Here is a 16,735-nt window from a genome sequence, read left to right as displayed (position 1 = left end):
GACAAGGCTAAATTATCACACACACACAATCATTCTATTATCCAATCAGCTCAAGTAATCAGCAAGCCACTATAAATAGTCAAACACGTCATACCTCCGTTTTCCCTCGACTTTACCGTCCTTCCACCACCCCAACTCCACACTATTAAACCAGATACCTATTTTATTCCGAGGGGGGTGCGTTCTGGAGCCGGGCTAGACACTGCGCTCGGACCCTATCTCTCTTCATCCTGATAAGGGGAATAACACGAGTTAGAGCTCAGAGCCCTCTCCCCAGACAGCACCCCAAATATGCATATTCTCTTCAGTCAAATATCTGTGTGAACTTCTGAAGTGGGACGTGTTTTGTAAAATGCAAGCCAAGAAATGAAGCAACAGTGACATCTATTGCTCAAACATGCAGCCAGTTGCAAAATGAGTGTCAAGGTTATGAAGAAAGGCTCGCGCTTGGTACTATGTTTGTGCCAAGAATGCAAACCTTAATAACTGGAGATGCAAAAGAGCACTATCCACTTACATTAAGAAAGGTACGAGCTGAAAAGAGCTCTTGATTCCGGTGAAAAGTACTCGAGCCTCAAAAGAAAAACAAGTGAAAACTGAGAGCACAAAGCCTGTCAAATGGAGTGTGACATTCCTGGCTTTTCTGTGGGAAAGTGGTAATTGCTTCTTTTTTTTTCCTTCCTCACTGTTTGGCTGTTGGTTGCATGGTCCTCCCCACACACTAATGAGTGAACAAGACTCTGCTGTCTACATGACTTGCTGACCAGACTGTGTGGGAGAATAAGAGCTGAATCTATCCGCCCTTTTACTTCTGCAGAATGAGGTCTTCAGCATCCTTTTTACGCTTTCTGGTTTGTCTTTTAGGACTTGGAGGGATCCACGGTTTGGTGTTGATGGAGGATGAAGAGGAGGAACTGGAGGACAGACACCTGAGCAAAGCTATTTTGGAGATGCTGCACATAAATAAGCTGTCAGCGCCTCAGCAGGCAAAACCACACCCCTATATGAGACACGTTTATCAGTCTCTGGACACACAGGCGAGAGAACAGAGCGCTGCTGATGGGATGCTGGTGCAGAGTTTCAGGAGTGTTGAAGGTAAGGGTACATATATTTTTATGCTGACATTCTTTTAAATACTAAATATAGGTTTATTAGGCAAGTCATTGGACAACCTTGAGTATTTGTAAGTAGTTACTGTACTTTACACCACTGCCTATCTGGCTCTTACAGGAACACTGCACGTTTTTGTAAATAGCCTCATTGTATATCTCCTCTAGAGGTAAACAGTTGAGTTGTACCATTTTTGAATCCATTAAGCCGATCTCCGAGTTTTACACTTTTAGCTTAGCTTAGCATAAATCATTGAATCGGATTAGACCATTAGCATCTCACTCATAAATGAACAAGAGTCATTCTGTATTCTGAATCTTCTGTAGTTACATCACTACAAATTCCTTGATTATTATGCCATATATAGTGACAGTATAGTTCCTAGACATGACAGTATAGTTCCTAGCTATATCAGCTTAGAAAATAGCACCTTTTCGTTTTCCGTCAGCCTCAGTACACAATGAAACTAAGGAAGAGTCAAGCTTTTAATAGGAATTTAAGGTATAATTTAATAAAAGGAATAGATTTAAATAGGAATAGATATTAGCAAGATGCTAATGGTCTAATCCGATTCAATGATCTATGCTAAGCTAAGCTAAAAGTGCTCCTGGCAGACGCAGAGATCAGCTGAATGGATATAAAAATTATAAAACTCAACCCTTTAACTTGGGAGTGTAAAATGAGCCTATTTCCAACATAAGCATAGCATTCCTTTAAAAGTTAGCTCAAGTTCATTTCATTCATTCACTTTCTTGTCAGCTTAGTCCCTTTATTAATCCGAGGTTGCCACAGCGGAATGAACCACCAACTTATCCAGCGCGTTTTTACACAGCTGATGCCATTCCAGCCGCAACCCATCTCTGGGAAAAATTAGCTCAAGTTATTTGTTCAAATTTCTATACAGATGCTAATAGTCTAATCTGATTCAATGATCTATTCTACGCTAAGCTGAAAGTGCTCCTGCAAGACCCAGAGATCTGCTGAATGGATTCAAAAATGGAAAAACTCAACCCTTTAACTTGGGCGTGTAAAATGAGCCTATTCTCAAAATAAGCGTAGCATTAATTTAAAATTTAGGTCAATTTATTTGTTCAAATCTCTACAGATGCTAATGGTCTAATCCGATTCAATAATCTATGCTAAGCTAAGCTAAAACTGCTCCTGCAAGACCCGAAGATTGTCTAAATGGATTCAAAAATGGTAAAACTCAACTCTTTAACTTGATGGGTATGTAAGAGGCTTTTTAAAACATTCTCGGAGATAAAACATGGACTGGTTTTTGTATTTAGTAGTGACTAAATTAACTCCAAGAGTGTTATAAATTCCACCACTGCTATCTTCCTGCATCACAGACAAGCGATCACATGTCTGGCTTTAAAAATAATGCAGATCAGTTTATTAGGGAAAGAAATAATTGAATAAAAATGTTTCATTATCCTAAATTGAAGTTACAGAAGATGCGGATAAATATTTTAGACTTGACGACATTTAAACAGTGATATTGGCTATAGGTCACTAATTAAATTGTCCAGAGAGCACCCTCACTAGCATAGGAAAATTAAGTCAGAGCAGCCTAGGAACTCATGGTGAGTGTTGAAGCTGGCTTCTGCTGATGAAACTGCAAACTATCTTCAGTAAACTTTATTTATTTATTTGAATCTCTGACTCCGGCTCTTCTTCATCTGACAGACTGGTCATTCTTTTGGTCAAAACTGAACTTAATCCTTACAAACTCTAGGGGAGTGTAAAATGAGCCTAAATAAGTGTATAAGTCCTTCAAAAGTTAGCTTAATTTATTTGTTCAAACCTCTACAGATGCTAATAGTCTAATCTGATTCAATGATCTATGCTAAGCTAAGCTAAAAGTGCTCCTGCAAGACCCGAAAACTGGCTGAATGGATTCAGAAATAGCAAAACTCAACACTTTAACTCCAGGGAAGTGTAAAATGAGCCTATTTCCAAAATAAGCGTAGCATTTCTGCAATATTTAGGTCAAATTCTTTGTTCAAATCTCTACAGATGCTAATGGTCTAATCCAGTGGTCACCAAACTTGTTCCTGAAGGGCCGGTGTCCTGCAGATTTTAGCTCCAACCCTAATCAAACACAACTGAACAAGCTATTAATCAAGGTCTTACTAGGTGTACTTGAATCATCCAAGCAGGTGTGTTGAGGCAAGTTGGAGCTAAACCCTGCAGGGACACTTGCCCTCCAGAACCGAGATTGGTGACCCCTGGTCTAATCCAATTCAATGATCTATGCTAAGCTAAAAGTTCTCCCGTAAGACCCGGAAATCAGTTGAATGGATTAAAAAAAATGGTAAAACTCAAGTCTTTAACTCTAGTTTAGTGAAAATTAGCCTATTTTCAAAATATAGCATACCTTGGAAATTTAGGTCAATTTATTTGTTCAAATCTCTACAGATGCTAATGGTCTAATCCAATTTAATAATCTACTAAGCTAAGCTAAAAGTGTTCCTGCCAGATGCAGAGATCTGCTGAATGGATAAAAGAAATGGTAAAACTTGACTCTTCAACTCTAGGGGAGTGTGAAATTAACATATTTTAAAAATAAGCGTAGCATTCCTTTCAAATTTTAGGTCGTTATTTGTTCAAATCTTTATAGATGCTAATGGTCTAATCCAATTTAATGAACTATGCTAAGCTAAGCTAAAAGGGCTCTGCAAGACCAAGAGATCGGCTAAATGGATTAAAAAAAAACTCTTTAACTTTAGGGGAGTGTAAAATGAGCCTAAAATAAGTGTAGCATTTAGGTCAATTTATTTGTTCAAATCTCTACAGATGTTAATGGTCTAATCTGATGGAATAATCTTTAATAAGCTAAGCTAAAAATGTTCCTGCAAGACCCGAAGATTGCCTTAATGGATTCAAAATTGGTAAATCGAACTCTTTTAACTCTATGGGAGTGTAAAATCAGCCTATATACACGTAGCATTCCTTGAAAAGTAGCTCAAGTTATTTGTTCAAATCTCTACAAACGCTAATAGTCTAATCTGATTCAATGATCAATGCTAAGCTAAGCTAAAAATGCTCCTGCAAGACCCAAAGATCTGCTGAATGGATTCAAATATAGCAAAACTCAACCCTTTAACCCCAGGGGACTGTAAAATGAGCCTATTTCCAAAATAAGCGTAGCATTTCTTCAAGATTTTGGTCAAATTATTTGTTCAAATCTCTACAGATGCTAATGGTCTAATCTACTTTAATGATCTATGCTAAGCTACGCTAAAAGTGCTCCTGCAAGACTTTTTCTACTTTCATGTGTACTTTAAAGTATCTTTTTGCCTTTTCCCGAATAAGATTCAAAGTACGGCACCCCAGGATGGATCTGGTTCAACACGTCCCAGCTGAGTCCCTTCATGAGGGTTGCAGAGCTGGTGCTCCTGAGGAAAACTCTTTATCACCGGCCGCTCAGTGTGACAGTCACAGTACACAGTCTTTCACCAGGAGCAGAAAACCTGAGCATCAGTGGCCCTCTTGCAGAGCACTTACTAAGCCTGGACCGACTGCCTCCATCAGGCTACGATGTTTTCGATGTGACGGCAGCATTAAACCAACCATCTCAAAACTCGGATATATTAGGCTTCCAGCTTCGGTTTGAGGATGAGAGCGGCAGTCTGGTCCTCCATGAAGCCCTCACTCAGAGCCTCTACTGCCTGAATGGCAGCTCTGTCAGCCAGCCACTATTGGTGGCGTACAGGAGCGGATCTATGGAGCTTCATCAGGGATCTTCCGGAGTGGGTTCAGACCACAAACAAAGGCAGCGAATAGACAGCGAGAGACAGCGAATACATCTGCGGCACGGGAGACATGTAGGCGCATGCAGACTCTATGTGCATCATGTCAGTCTTCACACGAGCAAGCTGAGTCAATGGATTCTACAGCCGTCCAACTTCAGCATAAGCATTTGTAGGTATGATCTGGCTGTGGGTCATAAGTGGGGGTTGGGAACACTATGTAAAAGTTTGAGAATGTGAAAAATAAGTGCACTTATCTGGATTAGATTTGAAGTGCACTGCAAGCGTACAAGGGTGGCACAGTGGTTCAGTAGTTAGCACTGTCACCTCACAATAAGAAGGTTGCTAGGTTCGAGTCCTGGCTGGGCCAGCTGGCCTTTCTGAGTTTGCATGTTCTCCTCATGTTGGCGTGGGTTTCCACCAGGTGCTCCGGTTTCCCTAACAGTCCAAACACATGCAATATAGGTGAATTGGATGAACTAAATTGTCTGTAGTGTACGATTGAATGTGTCTAGGTGTTTCTTAATACTGGGTTGCGGCTAGAAGGACATCCGCTGCCTAAAACATGCTGGAGTAGTTGGCGGTTCATTCCGCTGTGGCGACCTCTGAAATAGAGCCATTTACACAGGTCAGCGTCATTGCTTCCCATTCACTTTGAATGGGTGACGTCAGGCGTTGCCGAACTGCATTGTGGATCCGTCGGCATCGCTTCAGGAGTTGCTCGCTGCAGAAGTTGGGACTAGCTCAACTTTTCAAGCGCCGACGGAAGCATCAGCCAATCATATCGCTGTATGCAAATACACCAGCAAGACAGTGGCCTATTGCTGAATGAATTTCATTGGCTGACGCTGCTATGACGATCGCTTCAGCCCCAACTTCAGACACGCCTTTAGTCAAGCCTTGACGCTGAACCCCCGTGTGAATGGGGCGTAAGCCAAAGGAAAATGAATGAATGACTGCAAGTGTACATATTTACTCATTATTTACTCACACTCAACTGTTTTAAAACTTTTATGAATTTCTTTTTTTCTGGGTAACACAAAACAAGATGAAAAAACAGCCATCAACAGCCATAGCAGGAATGAAACCTAATGTATTTGAGATTGTCAAAAATGTATGCTGTGCCCTCTAAAAATCGCAAGAAATTATAGTGCAGTGTACATACTTGTCAGTTCTCAGAAATGTAGCCCTGGACACATATTTCCAATGAGCCTGGCTTGCAAAAATACTATGAAAGTCAATGGCTGTTTTTTCCAATATTCTAAGGGTTGGTGAGATAGACTTGTATTCTGAAGCTTGCTGGTTCGATTCCTGTCCCTGGCAGGAACTGGAGGTCCACAAAATGGTTACCATGATTTTAGTATTATTAATTTCATGTGATATCCAGAACCAGATTGACCTTAGGCAAAGCATATTTTTAATGCTTACACCAAAATAACGATAATAATAATTTAAATGGATTTTTTTTCACCATGTTGTATCTCTGTCCCCACTTAGAGGGATACCGCTGTGGCCTGAAGTTCTTTCATCCATTCATTTTCTTTTCGGCTTAGTCCCTTTATTCATCTGGGGTCGCCATAGCGGAATGAACCACCAATTTATCCAGCATATGTTTTACGCAGCTGATGCCCTTTTAGCTACAGCCCATCACTGGGAAACACCCATACACTCTCATCTTATTCACATCTACCCCAACCCTCACTTTAACAAAAATTATTTAATTTAATTTAATTTAATTTAATTTAATTTAATTTAATTTAATTTAATTTAATTTAATTTAATTTTATTTTATTTTATTTTATTTTATTTTATTTTATTTTATTTTATTTTATGTTTTTGAAATAAAATCCAACAATGCTCTATTTATTTGATCATAAATATTGTGATATATTATTACACAAGTCAAAGTAGAAATTTTAAAAAGCAATTAAATTTGCAGCATTTTGTGAATTAAATTAAATTAAATTAAATTAAATTAAATTAAATTAAATTAAATTAAATTAAATTAAATTAAATTAAATTAAACTGAATTAAATTAAACTGAATTAAATTAAACTGAATTAAATTAAATTAAATTAAATTAAATTAAATTAAATTAAATTAAATTAAATTAAATTAAAATTTTAACCAAAACATTTTTGGTTAAATACTTTTGTTAGATTTAAATTAATTTTATTGTATTGCTTTGTTAAATGTTTTTCGGAAGAAGTCCCAATAATTATGCATTTATTTGATCAAAAATACTGTATTACTGTAAAAATATCAATACACAATTCAAAGTAGAAATTTTAAACTTGCAGCTGAATTTTATGAAACCTAAAAAATTAAGTTGTCATAAACAAATCTCATTTTAAATAAGCAGAATGCCTGTGCATAAATCCAGCACAGGTGATAGCCTTGATAAACCCTAATTCTGCCCTGTCTGTGTGCTTTTTTTTCAGAGGTATCTGTCTGAAAGAAACGTCTATGACTGTTCAAAGACAAAGAAAACACCAGAAAGAGAATGAATCACTTCAAAGGTGCGTTCAATCTCCTCTGTGGCTTTTTATAGTTATAAATTACTCAGGTTTGAGCGCGCAGGTTTGACCCTGAAACTGTCTTCAATTATTTTCTAGATCAGCCTGCACTCCTCAAGGCCTGTCGTCTCTCATCGTGATGTACAGCAGCGACACTGCCGACATTATTATAAAGGAGCTGAAGGATATGAGAGCAGAGAGATGCGAGTGTCAGTCAACGGCTCAATGAAAGCCACTGTTGTCATCCAGAAAATGCAGTTTGTCATGTATCTGATAGACGCATGTGAACCCACAGGTTTCTATGTTGGTCATGATACTTGATTTGATAAAGAATAACAACTGCTTATAATAATACACAAACTAGAACATTCTCATTGCTTTAGTGAAAATGTTAACACTCACAATGCAGCAAGCTTTTCGACCAAATATTTGCTGTAATCTTGGCTCATAAAATGCACAATGATATTTATAGAAATGTTTGAGTTTTGTTTTAACAAAATTCCTTAAATGTTGTTCTTAAAAATTCAGTTATTTAAATGTATTTTATTTTTTATTATTTGTTAAATACTTTTGGAAGATTTTCTTTCATTTTATTTATATTTTTGGAGGAAATCCCAACAACGCTGAATTTATTTGATCATAAATACAGAAATTTTGTGAAATATTATTACACAATTCAAAGTATAAAACTTTTAAACATGCTGTTAAATTGGCAGCAATTTGTGAATTTTTTTAATTAAATTAAATTAAATTAAATTAAATTAAATTAAATTAAATTAAATTAAATTAAATTAAATTAAATTAAATTAAATTAAATTAAATTAAATTAAATTAAATTAAATTAAACTGCTCAATGAAAGCCACTGCTCACATCCAGAAAATGCGAACCACAAAAAGAACCCAATATTTCCTCTAATCTTGGCTTATAAAATGCACAATGATGATTTTCACACAACCATTTGAGTTCTGTTTCAGCAATATTCTTTAAAAGTTTTTCTTGAAAATTCATTTATTTTATTTTATTTTTTGGTTACATTCTTAGGAAGATTTTATTTTATTTTATTTTATTATTTATTTATTTTATGTTTTTGGAATAAAATCCAACAATGCTCTATTTATTTGATCATAAATATTGGGAAATATCAATACACAATTCAAAGTAGAACTTTTAAAAAGCAATTAAATTTGCAGCATTTTGTGAATTAAATTTAATTTAATTTAATTAAAAATTCATTTTGTTTTATTTTGTTTTATTTTATTTACATTTTTGGTTAAATACTTTTGTTAGATTTAATTTTATGTTATTATAGATTTTGTTAAATGTCTTCGAAAAAAAGTCTGTACAATTATGCCTTTATTTAATCAAAAATACAGTAATATTGTGAAATATCATTACACAATTCAAAGTAGAAATTTTAAACATGCAGCTGAATTTGCAGCATTATATTTCATAAAAAAAAGAGAAAAAACACTATAACATTTTCATTGCTTTATTAAATATTTGAACACTTACATATGCTGCTAATATTTTCACTAGTTATGTCCTGTAATCATTTATTTCCAGCAATATTCACTAAAAGTTTTTGATTAAATTCATTTTAATTTATTTTATTTCATTTATTTAATTTTTTTTTTATTTTAAAAATGCACAATAATGCTGTTTACTGTTTGAGTTCTGTTCCAGCAATTTTTTTATTTTTGGTTAAATGTTTTTGGAAAATTTCATTTAATTTAATTTTATTTGATTTTATTTGATCACTGCACTGTTTCATTGCTTTATTAAAACTGTAAACATTTCCTGTAATTGTGGCTAATAAATGATCAGATGATGTTTCCACCATTTCTTTTTACAGAACTGTTTTAGTTCAGCAGTATCCTTTAATGTTTGTGTTTACATACAATTTGTTTAATTATGTTAAATATTTCTGTGATTTCACACCTTGATATACCCACTTTTTGAGTTCACACTTGATATAATATATGGCAAAAATAATATATGATTTATGCATATAGATTGTCAAGATACGTTCAGGTTTAGGCCTGAAAAATAAATGAATAAAACCATACTGTAAAAGTTATAACATTAAATGTATACTGATTCAAGCTGTTAGCATCATTGCGTAGGTCTTCACTCTTAAATAATATGCTGATTTAGTGCTCAATTATTGTCTGTTTTTATTGCATCAAAATTGAAAACAGCTTAGTTTTGCTGGGATTATTTTGCCGTGGGTTTGCTCCGGTGTCCCCCACAGTCCAAACACATGCGCTATAGGTGAATTGAATAACCTAAATTGGCCGTAGTGTATGAGTCTGAATGTGAGAGTGTATGAGGGTTTTGCAGCTGGACGGAAATTCGCCTTGTAAAACATGCTGGATAAGTTGGCGGTTCCTTCCGCTGTGGTGACCCCTGATGAATAAAGCGACTTAGCCGAAGGAAAATGAATGAATAATATTCACCAATATCAGTTTTAGCTGCATTTTTCATTGAATAAATTCAGTGAACAATGTAAGAGTTTTGAAAAACATTTGATTTCTTTATTATTGCAAACATATTGTCAGACAATTATTATTAGGCAATTTGCACAGTATAAAAATATAAAAGAAAATGTAAAGAGTGTTGCAGGTGCACTTTTGCCCACAGGATGTCATAATAGAGCAAATAAAAATAAAAAACGTGTGTTAAAAACAAAATGATTAACCCTCCCGTTACAGTAAATAAAATATAATAATTCAATGACGTTTAATTAAGTGAATTTTTCATTAGTCAATAATCAATGGACAGCAGTGGTTTGTTCTGCACCCAATCAAAACGAAAAGTAACTGAAGAGCACCAATAATATTGGCCATAGTTAACAAATTAATATATAATATATATAAGATATACATAAAAACACAACAAATTCACAGGAGCTAATAATTTTGACCTTTAACTGTATATGCCATGTATTTTTACTGCTCATCTGGGCATTGTTATATTTTAAACCCCATATACACTCAAGCAAGAGTGTTTTGAGCAGATTAAAGTGTATGTAAAGAGCCATTTGAATTGCTTTTGAGTCTTTGCATTTGAAAGAAATTGGAAAGACTGCTGCCTCTAATATTAAGAAAGACATGGCAAAGAGAGGAATTTGAAAAGCATCAACCTGTGCTAGAGTGTCCTTTCACATGATTGTGTCAGCAGATAACACATTTCCAATATTACAAATAACAGCGGAGCAAAGGGTACGTCTGACTTCTGTGTAAAAAATGCATGCTGGTTTACATTTTTTAGCCGAATCAGTTTACTTTTTTAGTCATCGCAACTTACAGTACATCAGTCAAACTGACTCAAAATCATGTCAAAATTTGCATAACTTAAAAAAAGATTTGCTGAAACCTGATTGACTTATTAAGGTAGGTGAAAGCAACTTAAAAACATTTGTTGTCTTGGCTTTTTGCCATTACATTTTAACAGTGAATTCATTTTAAATTGTTAATAAGCTTGACATTTTAGCTCTAAAACTGCTATTATATTCTCTCAAACATTCATGAAAGAATACTATAGTAATTAAAATTTTATTTATACCGTGTTTTTATTTATATTAAAGTGTATTATGGTATATTTGCTAATATCAGCCAATATTAATATCCTTGAACTACAACAAATACTGTAATATTTTTGTTTTTACTGTAAACTGTGGTGTATATATATATATATATATATATATATATATATATATATATATATATATATATATATATATATATATATATATATATATATATATATATATATATATATATATATAGGTGCTGCATTACTAAAGTGACCACAACAGATTAATTAAAATGGAGTAACTCTACTACACTACGATCAATTATGACAGCATATGATTTTAGTTCATTGTAACTAAGTTGTTAAACTAAGTTAATCATGTTCTAACTTAATTTTATAAGTTACACCAGGTGTTTTAAGTCAGTTCAACATAAGTTGAACGGACTCATAATGTTCAATTGATTCAACTTAAAAATGTAAGGCAACCAGGATTTCTTTAACAGTGTAGGTTGTTGTTCAAAAACATTATAAATACAATGTAAATTAATATCCAAGTATTTTTAAGTGGGTACAACAATTATTTTACAGATAAAATGTTTTTACTACAGTAAACTGTCATGTATTATAGTATAATATAACATATGTGTAGAACTTAGCGTATTGGCTAATTTGTTTATAGCCTAGTTGTTACCACATCAACCACAACATAATAATTAAAATATGATATAATACTTCAAAAACACAGTATTTACTATGGTATTTCATTCACAGTTCACTGTTAAAGAGAAGTTTTATCTAACCATGTTCTTTGTAAGCTACTGCATAAACCTTGTTTCAAATTACAGCCTACATCGGTAGTTGCTAGAAGAGATACAGCTACGGACAAAAAATATTTATATTATTTATTAAATTTTTCATTAATGTCTACCCCTAGTCCAATCGTAAACCCAACCATCACAGAATTGTAAAAACTGTAATTATACCGACCAATATTTATTGGTATTACTTATTAAATTACCCATTAAATTGTATTTTATTAACGGCCACTAAAACAACCCTTACTGTAATGTAAAAGCAGTAATTATTTTAGAGTATTATTCATTTAATTTATTAAATTACACTTATTAAATTGTATTTTATTAACGACCCCTATCTAACCCAAACACAACCCTCATGTAAAAACAGCATAGAGTATTATTCAACTTATTTATTAAATTACCAGTTAAATTGTATTTCATTAACGTCTAGGCTACCCCAACCCCAAAATCCAACTCTCACAATAATGTAAAAATTGTAATTATTGTTGTACAGTGTCACAAAAAGGACGCTATTTTCTACGTGAGTATCCGCAGCTGTATCCCTTTTAGACTTTACCCCAACTATCTGAGCGAAAACCCCTTATGCGCGTGCTCGTGAAGGGGAGGGAATCTTTGTGGGGGAGGATTGAGGCAACGCTGATTGGCTCCTGGTGCTGTCAATCAAAGCAGCCATGTCAAGTGAAAAAAAGAGCGATGTGAACTAATAACGGTGCAGAAGGAGCCGTTATTTCGAGACATTCAGCGTTAAACTCCGCGGGTTTGTTCATCAATGACAGTCAGAGTCGTGTGTAATGTAGGCACCGTCGATGTGGGTTAGCATTATGCTTCTTTTACGCGGCTAACAACATTACCGGGACACTTTGACGTTGATGTAATAATAAGCGAACTGAACCTGCTTCGCGTTTAATGTTAGCCGGCAGTTTTGTGCTGGAAATAAACGAGCCAATGATGACCGGAAAGCATTACAAGGGTCAAGAAGTCAGCTGCTGCATCAAGTACTTCATATTTGGATTTAACATTATATTTTGGGTAAGAGCTCGCCACCGTTTCTTTGTTTATAATAGGCTGTCATTGGCTGTGAATGTGATGTATGGGTATTTGCGCTCGTGCTAAATTCACATCCTTTGTTTGTGTGTTTGAAATACAAGAAGCCGCGCATGAACTGTGATGTTTATCGATTCAGTTCAATGCAATCGATAATTCGGCTTTGATGATGCATGAATCTCGTGTCTTTGGCATCTTCCATCCGTTTATCTCAGATGTTCATGACAGCAGTGAGTCAAGTGCGTACTATAGATAATCGGCTTTCTGTCTTCTGTGAAGCGATGCATTGACTGTACTGTACTGTACTGTATATATGAACGAACACATGGAGCCTCTGTCCTGGATTGCATGCAATATCCGGAGATTATTATTATTATATGGGGACTGTAGAAATGCAGTGCTCCAATAACCTGGTTTTACTTTTTTTTTCTTGCATTTTTTAGCATTTTGTTATAGTAATAGTATTTTTCTTCTTTAAGTTGACATTTTAATTAAAAACCAAAACTAGATTGAATGTAATACTCCAAGAACCTTGTTTTACTTTTTTTTTTTACATTTTGTTTCAAAAGTATTTTATCTTTAAATTATCATTATTTGAATTAAAAATCAAAACTGGATTTAATGCAATATGCAGAGATTATTATTATTGTTATTATTATTATTATTGTTATTATTATTATTATTATTGTTATTATTATTATTATAAAATGAATGTAGATTTTTGACATTTTGTTCTAATAATTTTAGATCATCTTTAACATAAAATTAACATTTTAATTACAAACTAGAATTGATTCGAAACTAGAATCTAAACTAGATTGAATGCAATATTCGTAGTTTATTATTATTATTATTATTATTTGTATATCATGTCTTTATTAAGTTTATTTTTCTATTTCAAGGTATTACAACAATTTAAACTCTAATACCCAAAACTTACCCCAGACAGGCTCAGGGAAAAAAAAAATCTAAATTAAATAATGATCCTTATTTAAAAAAGAAAAAAAAACATTAAAATAAAATAATATTAAAATTAATTAATTAAAATAAAAAGAATTCCAATCAAGCACCAATTTCAACCAAGTTCAAAAACACCTCCTAGAAATCACAAAATTCAGAGGATTTTTCCTTATTATATATGTGAGCTTTTCAAGAGCCAAACATGTTATTAGGATTCTCAACCGAAGTCCAATGGTGGGGCGATTAACATTTTTCCAACATAAAGCAATACAACGCCTTTATTATTATTATTATTATTATTATTATTATTATTATTATTATTATTATTATTATTATTGATTATGTTGAATTCAACATTACACTTTATTTGGTAAAAAAAAATCTAGTTTCTCTTAATAAATCTACTAAAAGACAGAAAATATTACTTTACAAACTGTATTGTAAATAAATCATATGAACATTTTTATATTAGTCAATAATATTACTGAAATTAATTTAAAAACTGTGTAAATATGTATTTACACAAATAAATAAACAGAATCAATGATGGGCTAAAAATCTGCGGAAGTCTGTGGGCGCAGATTCCGTGTGGGCCTACTGATCGGTGCTCTCATCATTTATTCAAATGGGTGCATCTGCAAACCACGCACCTCTATTGGAAAAACGAACTTGTGCGAACTGAAAGCGTAATGCGAACAACCCCTAAAAGGCCACTGTCACTTTGCAATCTCCAGCAGTTGATCTTCTTCATGCACAGACTGTCACATCCGTCTGTGACCACCTGAGGGCGCTGTAGCGCTCTAGGACTTGTAGGCGCTACAGTGCCCCAGGGAAAAAACTACATTCTCATACATCCCACGCGCATACACCGGAACACTTACACTGACCCGTCATCTCATCTGTTTTGTGTTACCGTTGATTATCTGGACTATATATTCTACCATTCCACCTATGTTTGTCATCGCGTCGTTGTCTACCTTGTCTTCCTTGTTCAAGCTCCAGTAAGTCTTAGATTCCAGTTTGTATTTCTGATCCTGTTCTCGTATGTTTTGCATTAGTCTAGTTCGTGTGTCGTTTGTCTAGTCTGTTTTCTAATTAGGTTTAGTTGTTTGAGTTTGTTTTTTTTCCTGAGCCTCGTCTCTGATTTAGTTTCTGGTTTTGTCGTTTATTTGTTACTTTGTATTATCACCTTGTTGGCTGCACTGTAAATAAATAATCTGCACTTGGATCCGCACCTTTCTGTTTTTTGTTTATTGTTTTTGATCACGCTATATCGTGACAGAACGACGCGATCAATAAATGGATCCAGCAGACAATATAATAGTGCGCCTTAAACAAGGTGATCGCTCTATTGAGCGATATATAAAGGAGTTTTTGCAATTAGCTGCGAAGAGCTCTCACAGTGACATCTTGCTAATGATGTTTTTTCGGGGAGGACTTTTGGAACCCGTCCGGTCACGCATGCCGCCATACGAGGATGACTGGAACCTGTATCGGTTTGTGGAGGAGGCTTTGCTAATCGCTGGCTCCCCCCTCTCTGTTGCCTTGAAGGAGGAGAACCCTCAGGAGGGAGGCCTGAGTAGATGGCAACAGAGAGGGATATTTTCGGGGCCAGCTGATTTAACTAAAGGAAAGAGGAGAGAGGCAGGACTGGAGTTGCGGGCTTATCCGCGTCGGGCTGTTCGGAGACCACCCTTTTCGGAGCCTCTGGAGAGCCTGCTAGAACTGTGTGGAACGCCAGTGTCGGCTCCAGCCCCAGAATGCCCGCCAGTGTCGGCTCCAGCTCCAGAGCAAGATCCCTCTCCTGATCACAACACTCTCCCTTCTCAAACCACCAGACGAAGGAGGCACAGGAAGAGGACTGCCCATGTCCCAGAGCGCCCGCCAGTGTCGGCTCCAGCCCCAGAGCACCCGCCAGTGTCGGCTCCAGCCCCAGAGCGCCCGCCAGTGTCGGCTCCAGCCCCAGAGCGCCCGCCAGTGTCGGCTCCAGCCCCAGAGCGCCCGCCAGTGTCGGCTCCAGCCCCAGAGCGCCCGCCAGTGTCGGCTCCAGCCCCAGAGCGCCCGCCAGTGTCGGCTCCAGCCCCAGAGCGCCCGCCAGTGTCGGCTCCAGCCCCAGAGCGCCCGCCAGTGTCGGCTCCAGCCCCAGAGCGCCCGCCAGTGTCGGCTCCAGCCCCAGAGCGCCCGCCAGTGTCGGCTCCAGCCCCAGAGCGCCCGCCAGTGTCGGCTCCAGCCCCAGAGCGCCCGCCAGTGTCGGCTCCAGCCCCAGAGCGCCCGCCAGTGTCGGCTCCAGCCCCAGAGCGCCCGCCAGTGTCGGCTCCAGCCCCAGAGCGCCCGCCAGTGTCGGCTCCAGCCCCAGAGCGCCCGCCAGTGTCGGCTCCAGCCCCAGAGCGCCCGCCAGTGTCGGCTCCAGCCCCAGAGCGCCCGCCAGTGTCGGCTCCAGCCCCAGAGCGCCCGCCAGTGTCGGCTCCAGCCCCAGAGCGCAGTCCAATGCCAGTTCCAGTCTGGCTTCTGGCCTTACCGGCGCCACCCAGGCTCCTCGCCCTGCCGGCGCCACCCAGGCTCCTCGCCCTGCCGGCGCCACCCAGGCTCCTCGCCCTGCCGGCGCCAGCCCCAGAGCGCAGTTCAATGCCGGTTCCAGTCCGGCTCCTGGCTTTACCGGCGCCACTCAAGCTCCTCGCCCTGCCGGCGCCACCCAGGCTCCTCGCCCTGCCGGCACCACCCAGACGTCTTGCCCTGCCGGCCCCAACCCGGCTCCTCGCCCTGCCGGTCCCAGCCCGGCTCCTGGCATTACCAACGCCATCCAGACGTCTTGCCCTGCCGGCACCTCCCAGACGTCTTGCCTTGCCGGTCCCAGTCCGGCTCCATGCCCTGCCGGCTCCAGTCCAGCTGCCTCCTGTCCCGCCGGCTCCAGTCCAGCTGCCAGTCCCGCCGGATCCAGTCCAGCTGCCTCCAGTCCCGCCGGCTCCAGTCCAGCTGCCTCCAGTCCCGCCGGCTCCA

General features: G+C 37.4%; 2 protein-coding genes across 4 annotated transcripts in view; both read left to right on the top strand.

Moving 5' to 3' along the window:
- Positions 1–765: 765 nt before the first annotated feature.
- LOC101885590 (bone morphogenetic protein 7) lies at positions 766–8,108 on the top strand. Its single transcript, XM_087262267.1, has 4 exons — positions 766–1,095; positions 4,429–5,041; positions 7,307–7,384; positions 7,481–8,108. Exons 1-4 carry the CDS (start codon positions 819–821, stop codon positions 7,608–7,610), a joined length of 1,098 nt encoding a protein of 365 aa, XP_087118393.1. The 5' UTR covers positions 766–818; the 3' UTR covers positions 7,611–8,108.
- Positions 8,109–12,392: 4,284 nt separating this feature from the next.
- The window catches only part of tspan5a (tetraspanin 5a), a 39,050-nt gene continuing 34,707 nt past the window's right edge, over positions 12,393–16,735 (top strand). For all 3 annotated transcript variants that reach the window (XR_015494691.1, NM_001006047.3, XM_087259170.1), the window contains exon 1: positions 12,393–12,763. Coding sequence is in view for 2 of the 3 variants with exons in the window: in XM_087259170.1 (XP_087115296.1) it covers positions 12,641–12,763 (123 nt within the window). In the remaining variant the exon portion in view is untranslated. The remainder of the gene's footprint in view (positions 12,764–16,735) is intronic.

Source organism: Danio rerio, chromosome 7 (genome assembly GCF_052040795.2).
Source record: "Danio rerio strain M-AB ecotype USA chromosome 7, GRCz13ab, whole genome shotgun sequence".
In the NCBI taxonomy this organism is placed as follows: Eukaryota; Metazoa; Chordata; class Actinopteri; order Cypriniformes; family Danionidae; genus Danio; species Danio rerio.
The sequence above is the reverse complement of the archived record's forward strand: the minus strand, read 5'-3'. Positions and strand labels throughout refer to the sequence as shown.